Source organism: Indicator indicator, chromosome 6 (assembly GCF_027791375.1).
Source record: "Indicator indicator isolate 239-I01 chromosome 6, UM_Iind_1.1, whole genome shotgun sequence".
Lineage (NCBI taxonomy): Eukaryota > Metazoa > Chordata > Aves > Piciformes > Indicatoridae > Indicator > Indicator indicator.
Genome location: NC_072015.1, coordinates 29,688,154 through 29,702,854, shown reverse-complemented (window position 1 = coordinate 29,702,854; position 14,701 = coordinate 29,688,154). Strand labels below are relative to the sequence as shown.

Genomic DNA, 14,701 nt, shown 5'->3' with positions numbered 1-14,701 from the left:
ATTTTTCCTTGCTTTGGATCTTGCTCATATAGAATCATAGAATTATAGATTCATAGAATGGTCTGGGTTGGAAGGGACCTCCAAAGGTCATCTAGTCCAACCCCCTCTGCAGTCAGCAGGGGCATCCTCAACTAGATCAGGTTGCCCAAAGCCCTGTCAAGCCTCACTTTAAATATCTCCAGGGATGGGGCCCCAACCACCTCCCCAGGCAACCTGTTCCAGTATTCCACCACCCTCATAGTAAACAACTTGTCCCTGATATCCAATCTAAATCTACTGTTTTCTAGTTTGGAGCCATTGCCACTTGTCCTATCCCCACAGGCGTTTGTAAACAGTCTCTCTCCATCCTTCTTGTAGGCCCCCTTCAGATACTGGCAGGCTGCCTTTAGGTCTCCCCAGAGCCTCCTCTTCTCCAGGCTGAACAACCCCAGCTCCCTCAGTCTGTCCTCGTAGCAGCTGCAACCCCCTGATCATTCTCGTGGCCCTCCTCTGGACCCTCTCCATCAGGTCCATGTCCTTCCTATATTGGAGAATGGACTCTAGGATCTCTTGAAATATATCTTCCAGTCCCTACCTTTGTGGGATACCTGAAATTATCTCCTTTTAATCACAGAATCATGGAATCATTTTGGTTGGAAAAGACCTTTAAGATCAAGTCAAACCACAGGCAAGACTTTAGTTTGTCACTCCTTAGGAACACCAGAATTGTTCTCCATTACTCTTTGCACCAATCTTTCCCTCATCTTCTCCTATCAGCTCCCAGTTGTGAACACTGCTGAACCCTCTCTGCTGCAGTTTTCTGATTTTTGGTGTACCATCAAGATCTGGTCCCTTCTTGTCAGACTTCAATCAAACAAAACTCTCCCTTATTTCCCTCTGCAAATTTCATCACTTGGGACCTAGAAAGCTTTGTTCTCCATTAGGTAATAAACCATCTATTTATTTTCCCAAGGTGCTGGAAGCTTAAAATAATACATTCTGTAGGTTCTCAGTGTTCAGGGTCTTGCATTTGCAGGTGACTGTCACTAATCATAGCACCCTGCTCCAATAACACATCAGAGTCGTTCCTCAGATTCCTGCTGTCATTCATTTCAAAAATATCAACTTACTTAGAGTCATAGATTCATTAAGGTTGGAAAAGACCTCTAAGATTATCAAGTCCAAACATCGACCCAACACCCAACACAACCATGTCCTCTAAGTGTCCTAAACCGCCAAGTCTACAAGATTTTTGAACACTTGCAGGGATGGTGACTCCACCACCTCCCTGGGCAGCCTCTTCCAATGCCTGACCACTATTTCAGTGAAGAATTTTTTCCTAATATCCAACCTAAACCTTCCCTGGTGCAACCTGACGCCATTTCTACTCATCTTATCCCTAGTTACTAGGGAGGAGAGACCAGCACCCACCTCACTACGACCTCATTTCAGGGTGTTGTAGAGAGCCAGAAGGTCTCCCCTGAGCCTCCTTTTCTCCAGGCTAAACAATCCCAGTTCCCTCAGATGCTCCTCACAAGACCTGTGCTCTGGACCCTTCCTCAGCTTTGTTGCCCTTCTCTGCGTATGCCCTAGCATCTCAACATCCTACTTGGAGTGAGGGGCCCAAAATACTTCACCTATCCCTTTGTATTTACAACTAAAAGGAGAAGTTGATCACATCATCTGATTTTAAGGTGGATACTTTCACTAAAGGTTCACTTTCTTTTCACCCAGCATTTGCACTGTGTAAAGTTAATAGCTCTGATGTATCCTCTATAATTTTAGATTATAGGTATAGGTATAAATATTTAATTATAGATATAGATTTATAGAATGGCTTAGGTTGAAAGGGACCTTAGAGATCATCTAGTTCCAATGCCCCTGCCATGGGCAAGGACACCTCTCAACCAGACTCTGCTGGTCAAAGCCTCATCCAACCCAGCCTTGAAAACCTCCAGGGAGGAAGCATCCACAACCTCACTGGGCAGCCTATTCCAGAGTCCTATCACTCAAAACCCCACAAGTAATAGCATCAAAGTTCTCAAGACATCCCCCTTTTGAGGAAGGGCCAGTAGAGCAAAGCTGACATCCCTGGAGCCAGGTGGTGATCTCGTGGTGCCTGGCTCCTGGGGAAGGATGAGTTTTGCAGAATGCTACACACTACACCCATAACTCCTGTTCCTTTTATTTTTCCTTGTCTCCAGCTCCAGAAAGAAGTGAGCCCACGGAGAGGAGGCGGTTTTCTGTGTGACCAGAAGGAGAACAACCATCGTGCATTCACAGCCCAGGGGAACCTCCACGTGCCTCGTCCGATGGGCTCGAGATCCTACTCTGATTCAGACACCATTCAGTTTGATGACAGGTCACTGTCCAAGCTGAAGGAGAGCGACCGGTGCAGTGCCACAGAGAACCTCTTTCTGGAGTCACTGTCTCTCGATTCCCCTGATGAGTCTGACGAGCACCGGTCCCGGCAGCCCGAGCGCGAGAAATTCCTGACCGGATTAATGGAAGTATGAGCTCTTCTGCCTTTTATCGAGCCGTTGTGTTGTCTCCTGTGTCAGATCTGGTGCAACATCCCCGCTGCAGGAAGTGAGATATTGGGTCACAAGCACTGTTTTGAGTGAATTTGGTGTGGACCAGATTTCTTTCCTTGTTATGAGCTGCTTAGACCAGTGTCAATCACCTGAGAAACTGGGAGCCAGCCTAAAAGTCCCAAAGATTACCTCAGCTTGTGGTATCATTCTTGTTATGGGTGACAGCTATGTTTGGCACAACATACTGGTTTAGAAGGTCTTCAATCTCTTCCAGATGTGTATGTGAGGAAAGATGGGCTGCATTTTGTTAATAAAACTGTAAGTGCTGTAGAGAGGCACTTCAAAGAATCATGGAATGGTTTGTGTTGGAAGGGTCACCTAGTCCAAGCCTCCTGCAGTGAGCAGGCACTTAAGGTTGTTTCATTGTTGTTGCCTTTTAAATAGATAAGCATGAGTGAGATGAGTTGTTAAAAACCCCAAGTTACTCTTCATCAGCAAAGTATCTCCCCTGAGATCACACCTTGAAGATGTAAAAAGCAGTACTGAGAGATGCTGTTGGGCCACAGTGAATCTAGGCTGTGTCCTGCTAAAATCTGCACCACTGCAGACTTCTGCACATGGGTTAGACATCCAGCTTGTGCTCTGGGCAGGTAGGTATTGACTGAGTATACACATAATAGCAAATAGGGAAGCAGGAGCTTCCCAGTAAAAGATCATAGAATCATGGAATCGTTTCAGTTGGAAAAAAACTTTAAGATCATCAGGTCCAACCACTATCTACCTTTACCAAGTCTGGTGCTAAACCATGTCCTTCAGCACTACATCTCTGTATCTTTTCAACCACCTCCCTGAGGAGTCTGTTCCAGGGCTTAAGAACCCTTTCAGTGAAAAAGCTTCTTCTAATATCCAAATCTAATATCCAATATGTAAACCTTCCCTGGTACAACTTGATGCCATTTCATCTCGTCCTGTAACTTGTTATATGGAGAAGAGACGGTATCCTGTGATAGGACAAGGGGCAAGGGATACAAACAGGAACACAGGAAGGGTCACCTCAACATCAGAAGAAACTTCTTTACTGTAAGGGTGGTGAAGCACTGGAACAGGCTGCCCAGAGAGGGTGTGGAGTCTCTTTTTCTAGAGATTTTCAAGACCTGTCTGGATGCATTCCTGTGTGACCTGCTCTAGGTGATCCTCATTTGGTGCAGGGGGATTGGACTCTGATATTCAGAGGTCCCTTCCAACCCCTACCATCCTATGATTCTCTGATTCCATCACCCCCACTTCACTCCAACCTCCTTTCAGGTAGTTGTAGAGTCAGAAGTTCTCCCTTCATCCTTCTTTTCTCCAGAAAATGTATATATGTACTCAGGCTTGAGAGTCTGACCCCTAAGGAAGAAAAGTTTGTCAACATGTTGGATCTCAAGCTTCTTACAGGACCAGGTTAAGACTTGACTGGAGCATGAGTGCTTGTGAAAGTTTGACCCAAACATCTCTTGGAGATTGTACAATATTGTTACTCACCTAAAGGATTGGGAAATCAAGTTCTTTGAGAAGAAGAGAAAAAAAGATTAAGAGGGGGAAGAAATGTGAGCATCCTTACATGTTAAGATACCTGTGTTCCAGTTTTCTTTCCACAACTGTATGGCTGTCACTCAGGATCCCATCTTTATTATTTCTTAACTTTTATTCTATACAGGTCCAAGTGCTCAATGAGGAATGTTAGTACCAGTGACAGGTTCTGTGTTTTGTGTTTAATTTTGATTCATGTTGTCTTCCCTTCAAGCTCAACCTGATATTTCAGAAAGGAAGTATCTCTTCCCTTTCCTGATTTTCAGATATTGCCACCATCAACAAGTGTGTTGGCAGCAAAATTTGGTCCTTGGTGGTATTTGATAGCTTCTTTCCTTCAAAGCATGATTTAGTGAAACCTTGGCAGAGCCATTTCCCCACAGAGGGTTTGCTGAAGCAGAACTGATTGGAGTTTAATGAATAACTGATCTGAGGATGCACAGAGACAGCTGCAGCCTGCTGACAGTTCCTCTCCACTGCATTTTCTTTGTGGTACTAACAGCAGTAGAAGTTAATCATGGAATCATAGAATTATGGAATTCTTTTTGTTGGAAAAGACCTCTGAGATCATCCAGTCCGACTATTAACCCAGCACTGCCAAGTCCACTGCTAAACCATGTCCCTCAGCACCGCATCTACACAGCTTTTAAATCCCTCCAGGGATGGGGAATCCACCACTGCCCTGGGAAGCCTCTTCCAGGGCTTGATGAACCTTTTGGGGAATAAATTTTTCCTAATGTCCAAATTAAACCTCCCCTGGTGCAGTCTGAAGCTGTTTCCTCTTGTCCTGTTGCTTGTTACTAGGGAGAAGAGACCAACCCCCATCTGATTCCAACTTCCTTTCAGGTAGTTGCAGAGAGAGAGAAGGTCTCCTCCCCCCAGTCTCCTATTCTCCAGACTAAGCAGCTCCAGTTCCCTCAGTGGCTCCTCAGAAGATGACTCACCATCTTCATTGCAATTCTTTGGACACTCTAGCACCTCCAATGAAGGGCAACAAAGGATCTAGAATCCAAGCTTCAACCTCATGCTCCATTCAGTTAGATCAGATTTTCTTGGCAGTAACTCCACTGAAGCCAACAGAGTGAAAGCAAGGAGGGTCAATTTACTCCACATTTTAACTCTGACTCTGGATAAATACCAGAAAGGTATTTGTGAGTTAAGAGGTACTCCTTTTAAATAGTCACAACTGGAAATCCACTTCTGTGTTAGTCATGTCCTTGAGTTCTTGAGGCCAAATAAAATTAATAGCTACCAATACTCTTTATTTTCCTGATTAGATTTTGCATTCCCTAAAATTTATTAGAAATAGAAGCAAACAGTTGAAAAAATAACTGTAGAGCAATTGCTTCAGAAGTATCTATTAAGAAAACAACTCATTATGGGAATTGTCAGAGGGAAATAATCACTATAACAACATCTTAATGCTGTTAGCAAGCTGTAGGTATTGTCCTCATGAAACAAGTAGTGATCTACACACAGATATAATATAGCTAGGTTAATGAGCTTCAGCTGGGGCATTTGCTGGTTCCTAGAGAACTCATAATTCAATCTTATGTCAAAGGACCTTCTCACTCTCTACAACTGCTTGAAAGGAGGTTGTAATGAGGTGGGGACTGGTCTCTTCTCCCAAGGAAAAAGTGATGGGTCAAGAGGAAATAGCCTCAAAGTTGTCCCAGGGGAGGTTTAGATTAGACACTGGGATTAGACATTAGATTAGACACTTTCCTGAAGGGTTGTCAAGGCCTGGAACAGGCTGTCCGGGGAACTGGTGGAGTCCCCATCCCTGGAGGGATTTAGGTGTGTAGATATGGTGCTGAGGGACATGGTTTAGTGGGGCTCTTGGCAAGGCTGGGTTAACGGTTGAATTCAGTCACCCTGAAGGTCTCTTCTAACCAAAACAATTCCTTGATTTTATGATTCTATTTCTTATTTCAGCACAGCCAGGTCTCTGGCATAAAGCAGATTAGCTCCACAGAACAGATTTACTCACAGCTATATGATCCAAACCAAGATATTGTACACACAGGAAAACATATGGAAAAAGTCCATCTGCAGCTTCCAGTTGTGATTGCACAGGACTATGAAAGCTCGGAGCTGTTGTAGATTTCACACAGGGGCTTTCCCTGTGCAGTTGTTGTCCATGTGGGATTGTCTGTTCTGCTGCCTGTGTACAAAGGAATTCAGATTCCTTCAGAGGGAGAATCAGCCCCTTTTTAGAGATAAACACACTAATGAGCAGCTAACGAGAAGTGAATGGCAATATGACCCCCCGCTAATGCCACCAACATGCTTAGAGATAACTTACCCTGTTTGTTTCTCTTTTTCTTCAGGAGGAAGAGACACACAAAGGAAACCTTCAAAGGTGAGTAAAACTTACAGGGAAAGTTCTAGAGATCTCTGGAGCCCAAGCCACAGACCCGCAGCATAGCCCTGGTTCCTCCTAAAATGCCTATGAACCAGATTAATGGATTTATCCAGCGATTATTTTGTCTCAGTATGCTTCTGTTGTGCTCTGATGGACATGGGCCACATTCAGCTGTGGTGCACAAAGATGAAACCTTATGCAAGTGCATGAAGCTGCAGCTTATACAGAAGGCTGTACCTACTTTACCAAGTATTTCAGACCTGTAGACACCAATATGTGGAGGAAAACACCTGGTGCTGAAGACCTGACATAGAATCATAGACTCATCATTTGGGTTGGAAAAGACTTTAAGATCATCGAGTCCAGCTGTTAACCCCACACTGCCAAGTCCACCACCAAACAGGCTTCGCAGAGAATTTGTGGAGTCTCCTTCTCTGGAGACTTTCAAGACCTGTCTGGATATGTTGCTGTGTGACCTGCACTAGATTCTATGGTCCTGCTCTGGCAGTGGGGTTTGACTCTAAGATCTCCAGAGGTTCCCTTCTAAACCCTAACATCCTGTGATCCTGTAAACCATGTCACTAAACATTACATCTAAACATGCCCCTGCATGCCAGAATATTTTGCTCTGGGTTAGTTCTGGTATGACCCCATGGGTTGACTATCCACCTAAGCCTCAAGTGTATAAATTCTGCTTTTGGAGAGTGTCTTCCAGCTTGCTTCTGTCCCAAAGGAATTCAGCCCATGCTCTTTAGGATTGTTCCTTGAAGCAAACCAGAGCATTTGAATAGGAGCCTCACTTCAAAGCCACACTCCTAATGTCACTTGAACTCCCTGATACAGATGCACCCTAACTGCAGCTGGTGGCCTTGATTGAAAACTCACCATGTGATGGCTGGACCTCGAGTACTGTGTCCAGTTCTGGGCCCCTCAATTTAAGAAGGACATTGAGACTCTTGAACATGTCCAGAGAAGGGCAGTGAGGCTGGTGAGAGGCCTCGAACACAAACCCTGCGAGGAGAGGCTGAAGCAGCTGGGATTGGTTAGCCTGGAGAAGAGGATGCTCAGGGGTGACTTCATTGCTGCCTACAACTACCTGAAGGGAGGTTGTAGCCAGAAGGGGCTTGGTCTCTTCTCCCAGGCAACCAGCACCAGAACAAGAGGACACAGTCTCAAGCTGCACCAGGGGAGGTTTAGGCTGGAGGTGAGGAGAAAGTTCTTCACAGAGAGAGGTGTTAGACGTTGGAATGTGCTGCCCAGGGAGGTGGTGGAGTCACCATCCCTGGAGGTGTTCAAGAGGGGATTGGATGTGGCACTTGGTGCCATGGTTTAGTAGTCATGAGGTCTTGGGTGACAGGTTGGACCTGATGATCCTTGAGGTCTTTTCCAACCTTATTGATTCTGTGATTCTCCTGTATCCTCCAGATCACTGATATATAAAACCCATTCCCTGCTGAACCCTTGCCCACCCTGAGTTTCCTTATTGAACCAACCTTGATAATCATACAATTTTTTTTGGAAGGAAAAGACCTTTAAGGTCATCGAGTCCAACTGTTAATCCAGGACTGCCGAGTCCACCACTAAACTATGTCCCTCGGCACCACATCTACATGGCTTTTAAATCCCTCCAAGGATGGGGACTCTACCACTGCCCTGAGCAGCCTGTTCCAGGCCTTGAGAACCCTTTCAAGGATGAAATTGTTCCTAATGTCCAACTTAAGTCTCCTCTGGTGCAACTTGAGCCTATTTTCTCTTGTACTATCACTTAGAAGGAGAGGCCAACACCCGCCTTTCTACAGCCTCCTTTCAGGTGGTTGTAGAGCGAGAAGGTCTCCCCTGATGACTAAACACAGGCATGTTTGAGTAGTCTCATTCAGAAAGCTTCTTTTTTTTGTTTGATTTCTACTTAAAATGAAGCAGCAGAACAACTCAGGTGGATGCCCATCATTTGCACCAACGAGTAAAATACAGGAAGGCCAAGAATCCTGCTTGGCTCGTCACAAGCACTCATTTTCTGTGAATGATGTATTTCTGAAAGGCATCCTACCACTCCATATTTCAGGCATTTTCCAAGCAGTAATCCATATGAGAGCAGTAAATGAACAGCCATCAATAAATCACTTGGTGCTTTTAATGACACATCAGGAATGCTGACATTGCACAGCTGCTTTAAAGGTTAGTCCCAAGAAGGGTTGGACCAGATGATCCTTGAGGTCCCTTCAAACCTGGTATTGTATGATTCTGTAGCAAAAGGGAACTTTAACCAAAGGGAGGACTGAAGTGGTTTTGTATATAAGCAGGTACTGAAAGTTGGGTTTCCTGAGTTAGTTTGCTGCTGAAAATAAGAGTTTCTGAGCCCATGTAGTAACTAATTTGTGTTCCCCTCTCCAGGGCAATGTCTGTCTCTTCCATGTCGGAATTTCAGCGCCTGATGGATATTTCTCCATTTCTACCAGAAAAAAACTTGCCTTTATCCAACAGCAAAGATGACATAACCCCTCCCCTGTCTCCTGATGACCTGAAATACATTGAGGAATTCAACAAAAACTGGGATTACAGTAATGCTAGGAACCATGGTGGGGCCACTGAGAAGCCTGCAGAAGGCTGGGCAGAAAGGACAGAAATGGGGAAAGCTGGGAATGATCCTCCTTCAGATCCCTTTCAGGCATCATCATGGTACCTCACCACCAGTGTCACCATGACAACTAACACCATGACCAGCCCGGAGCACTGCCAGAAGCAGCCGACAAGGAGTCACAGCGTAACTGAGAAAATGGGAGTTCGGGTCTTCCACAGCCCCCCGGTTGTGCGTAGGTTTGATAACTCAGTGATAGCTGGCAGCGAAGGGAAGCACCAGGCCGAGCCGGATTTCCTCTTCTCTGTGACCAAAGCCATGGGGAACATCGCTGAGACGAAAGGTGCTTCCTCAGATGTGTTTGGGAGATGGTCGTGTGACCTGGCCAAACATCACAAGGATTTTCTGGAGGGGGGTCTTCATCCCATCGAGCGTCCTCTTTGCACTACTGTAGGTTTCGCCTCCCCCTTGCACAGCTTGGAGATGTCCAAAAACATGAGTGATGATATGAAGGAGGTGGCTTTCTCTGTCCGTAACGCCATCCGCTCCAACTCGAGCTCAGCAGAACCTCAGTTCAAGGACACCGCCTGTCAAACCAACGGGATGAGGACGACAGGGACGCAGACCACCCAGACCATCAGCGTCGGCCTGCAGACCGAAACCCTGCGCAGTATCACCAGCAGTCCACACAAGTGTCTGACTCCAAAGGGGGGGTCCACGCCTGTCTCGTCACCATCCAGAAGCATAAGAAGCAGGCAAGTGACTCCCGTCATCGAAAAAGTCCAGGCTAAGTTTGAACGCACATGCTGCTCTCCCAAATACGGCTCTCCAAAGCTGCAAAGAAAAGCCCTTCCCAAACCAGACCAGCCCAATAACCGGACCTTGCCTGGCACACCTCAGAAAGGATTCAGTGAGTCTGCTTGGGCTAGGTCAACCACCACAAGGGAGAGCCCTGTCCACACCACCATCAACGATGGCCTCTCCAGTTTGTTCAACATCATCGACCATAGCCCCATCTTTCACGACACCTTCCAAAAATGCCCCAGGTCTAGCAGCCGGTCCAGGTCAGCAGAACCCAGAGCAGAACTGAGCTCGTTGCAGGAGCCGTGCCCAAATGCCCGTGGCAGGTCACCCAGTCCTCTCCGGCTGGGGACAGAGGCACAAAAGGAAGACGGGACTGAGGTGACAAGTATCAGGCAGGACTTATCTGCTCCTCCAGGGTACACGCTCACAGAAAATGCTGCCAGGATCTTGAATAAGAAACTTTTGGAGCATGCCTTAAAGGAAGAGAGAAGGCTACCTTCACACAGCCCACCAAATCTTAGCAATGACAACAGCACAGGAGAAACTGTCAAAGTAGATCCAGGGTCCATAGAGGTAACGAATTTGCTTGTTCTTCCTCCCGTAGCTAAATGCACCCTTCTTTGAACAAATGCATTTCGAGGTCTCTAGCAGCCCTACTGAGTATTTCCAATGGCTATCCTAGTCCTGTCATGGCACCACCAGCGAGTCCCAGTCATGAAAGGACTGGATTAGTCACTGAAGAAATCATTAAAGGATTGAGTTTCTATCCTGACGGCTTATCAGGCTTGAAAGCATCAGAAGAGCTTTATCCTTCACAGGATAAAGATGCCTTTACAGGACAAAAATGGTTGTCCCCTGAATGACTGGGATGAGGGCTTTCTGTCACAAAACACACCACATGTTACACGTGCTGTAGGGACTTCACGGTTGAGTAAATCTCTCTTTTGTGGCGGATGGAAAGGTAGACATGGGTGTGAACAAGTTTATGTGAAAAGTAGTCTCTACAATACCCTGAAGCAACATTTCAGGGTCTCCAGGATGACTTTTCTGGATGCATCTGGTTAAGTTTGGCTCAGGTCTGTGAATGTGATTACATGGAGTAATAATTTGTGCTGAGTGTTGCTGCCTCACAAAAATAAGAATAAGGAAAGAAACATAGTCAGCTGGGGTAAGTTCCTGGGGTTCAAGATCTCATTATTGATATTTTGCTGTCAGCAATCATCAACTGTCTCAGCAAATATTTGGTACAGTAATGTGCTAGAGCACTCAACAAACAAGAGGGTGTGATGATGGACAGAAGCTTCCAGTTACCATGGCCTCAGCTTCCTGTTTCTGCTGAACCCTTGTGCACGTGAGAGAGCTGCCCCAAGGAGGCCTGGAGAAGCTGAATTATGGCCAGCAATATTATTATGAATTATGCCGAGCTGAATTATGCCCAGTGTTGCTGGTCAGTGCTGCTCCCCATGGCAGGGGTTGGAGCACATCATCCTCTCCTCCCCATGCTGCCCCTTTAGCATCCTGATGTTTTGGTGGGTCCAGGCCACAGGGCAGCAGCTCCTCCTTGCCTCAAGCTATCCCACCTTGGTCTCACTGGGCTGACTTTTACCACTTCTGCCTCAGATATCCTCAAGAGATGGTTCAACCCCCATTTTCTAACTCAACTTTTGGCTTGAAGGAATTGTGGGGACCCAAGAGCTGAGACTTTTGGTCTGCAGTTTGCCTTGCTCTAGTGGGTGGTTCTCAGTGGACAATCAGTTCCTCTTTTGTAGGTGCTGCTCAGAGGACATGATTTTTTTTACCTCAGAGGATGCAAAGTTGAGGATGTATTTGGTCTGTGCAGTCTGAATAGATATAAGTAGAGAAGTTTGTACATGTGACAAAGAAACTACCTGGACATTCTAAATAACAGAGAATGAAAATGGTCTTTGTGCACAAAACTCAGAGTGGATGAAAGTGGGAAACATCCTCATTTATTTGGCTTTTTGTAGCTATCCTTGTATTCTGTCCTTAGGTTGAAATGCTGGGGATGTCCTATCAGTCCTTACTAGAAAGTGTGTTGTACTCTCACACGTTTCCACTCAGCTTTGCCTTCAGGGCATCCCTGGAAACTCTTGATTTCCCCCTGCATCTTTTAAATGATGATATGAAGGTGGTGGCTTCTTTTAAGTGCCTCAGCAGATTTCAAGTAGCAGCAAAGGGGTGCCATCTCACATCACTGGGTGGCATCCCACATCACCACAAATTGCTGTTGGCAAAATCAGCTAGTGTTGGGCCCTGAGTTTGATGCATGGAGAGATTTGGGTCAATGCTGTTTAGCAAAAACTCATTGACCACCATCCTGGCAGAAAATTGCTCCTCTTTGCAAAATCTCACTACTTTTTTTGCCTAGTTTTTTGAGTTCTGAGCTTAAGTTAAGTTGAGTTAAGATTTGTTTTTCCCTTGCAGCTTTTACTCAGTTGTTATGACTGTTGTGGTCATTATGATCTTTGGGTGGTCCCATCATATGCATCGAAAAAGGAGGTTGTGGCTGTTCACACAATGAGCTTAGCTTTTCCTAGGTGAGGTGATGCTCTACAAGATGTGCTTCATGGAGCGTGGGTTGGCTGCTGAAAACAAAACCACCACTAAGCTGAGACTCTGTAGGTGCCCTGGGTTGTTTATGGCTTACACTGGCCACACACTTAGCACACTTGGTACAAAGCCAGACACAGCAGTTCAGTGGTGATGATCTTGGAGGAAACAGCTTGTGCTTGAGGCTGCCCCTGCCACCCTTCTGCAGTTCCCTGTTCTGCTTCCTCTTCACCTGTTGCTTTCTGGCCAGGACAAGTGACCTTCTTACCACCAAAAGCCTTCTTGCTTCTGCGCCCATGGCACAGTGGATTAATGACTTGTAGACTCGCATGAAGCACCTCTTGGTGGCTTTCATTTCACTGGAGGTTTTGAGTGGGTTAGTTACACAGTTTCTTTCATGTTCCTGCTGCAGATATTAAGTCTAGTTCATACATATATATACACACACACACATATTTACATACATATGCATGGAGGGGTGGAGTGTATTTGCATACAGAGTACTAATAACTTCATGATTTCTAACTTGCCCAGAGCTGCTTACAAGCAAATTCAAGTGTAGCCTACTAAGTGCTAATTCATTGAGCCACTATCTTACTTGCTTATCATGGGATTTATAACTATTCCTATTAAAAATGCAGATTAGCAGTATCTAGCTAACATAAGAGCTGCAGGAACGTTTCTCTTCTATGACTAGCAAGGGAGTAAATCATAGAGGTTGCACGACAGACCTGGGCTAGTGATCAGGCTCATTTCTGGAGACAGCAGTATGTATGGACTATCCCAAAATGATCCATGGAGGAGAGGGCAGATGGTCCTGAACAGTTCAGCATCAGAGAGGGAATGTTAAGAAGAAGGGATGGGGCTGTCAGAATTAAAGGTCTTTTATAGAATCATAAAATCATAGAATTATTTGGGATAGAAGGGATCTCTAAAGGTCACCTAGTCCACTACCCTCTGCACTGAGCAGGGACATCTCCAACTAGATCAAGTTGCTCAGAGCCCAGTCCAACCTGGCCTGGAATGGTTCCATGGATGAGGCATCCTATACCTCTCTGGGCAACCTGCTCAAGTGTTTTATCACCCTCATTGTAAAAAGCTTCTTCCTTCTATCTAGTCTAAATCTCCCTCTAATCTCAAACTCATGTTCTGTCACAACAGGCTCTGCTAAAAAGACTGTCCCCATCTTTTCCCACTTTAAGTACTGAAAGCCCACCATAAGGCCTCCCTGGAGCCTTCTCTTCTCCAGACTTTAGTCTGAATCTCCCATCCAGCATCAGTGCTAAATGAGAACATGGAAGAAGGGTTGGGCAAAGGGCTTTCATCATACCTGAGCAACATAAGCAACACAAAATATTGGTCACCTTTCCAGTTGTTAATGATTTCCAAAGCAGAAATTCTCTCTTGAAATCAAAGAGGGGGGGGCGGGGGGAGGAAATGCAGCTTTATTCCTCTTTCACAGTAACAAGGTTTATCCCTAGCTCTACTCAAGGTAGGCAAAGGATGAGAGATGATTTCTCACCTGAGTAGAAATGTTTGGTTTGTTTAATGCTATGTCCACTGCTGAGACTGTGTTAGGGTTCTAAAAGGTTGGTTTTGTTTGCTTCCTTCCTTTCTATATCTTTTCCTGCTGGTGGCTTATCTTTTCTTTGTGACTATTAGTTTCCCTGACTATTAGTGGTAACATGATCTGAATGGGTAATAACCTCTGGAGACTCCTTCCTGAGACATGAAAATCTTCACTTAAAAAAAAAAAATGATTAAACCATTTTTTTCCAACCTACTTGCTTTCTTTTTCTTTTCTGTCTGTTCTGTCCAGAACCAAACTGTCTTATTAACTACCCCCTGGGGACTCTAACCCTGCCTGCCTCACTGCTGTAAGTCCTTTCTACCTTGTTTCCAGAGCTTTCTGAAAGCAATCGTGTTTGCACCTGTGGGTTAACGAAGGGATCTAAATGTCCACAGCTCCAGAGGTATCAATACACACCCAGCATCCCTGTGGGGTTCTTTCTATGTGACATTCAGGAAGCCCTCAGGATAGGAGCCCATCTGCCATCTCCTGCAGCAAGCACAGGCAATGGAGAGGTCACACTTCGGTCCAGCTTGATGCTGTTGGGGTATTTTGTTAAACTTTACCAAACTGAGAAAATGTAAGCCCAGCATAAAAGTAAAAGCAAAAATCCTGGGGAGGGATCCAGATTTATAATAAATACTTTTTTTTTTTTTTTTTGACAAATACATGGCATTACACAGGGCTTCAAGCTGCCCAAAGGGTACATTCCCTCTGGCCATGGAGAGGGC

At 45.5% G+C, this 14,701-nt stretch overlaps 1 protein-coding gene across 1 annotated transcript in view; it reads left to right on the top strand.

Moving 5' to 3' along the window:
- MTCL1 (microtubule crosslinking factor 1) overlaps nucleotides 1-14,258 on the top strand; it is a 100,611-nt gene extending 86,353 nt beyond the window's left edge. Inside the window, exons 11-14 of the mRNA XM_054381607.1 lie at nucleotides 2,184-2,489; nucleotides 6,416-6,447; nucleotides 8,842-10,402; nucleotides 14,220-14,258. Coding sequence (XP_054237582.1) covers nucleotides 2,184-2,489; nucleotides 6,416-6,447; nucleotides 8,842-10,402; nucleotides 14,220-14,258 — 1,938 coding nt within the window. The remainder of the gene's footprint in view (nucleotides 1-2,183; nucleotides 2,490-6,415; nucleotides 6,448-8,841; nucleotides 10,403-14,219) is intronic.
- The last annotated feature ends 443 nt before the right edge of the window (nucleotides 14,259-14,701 follow it).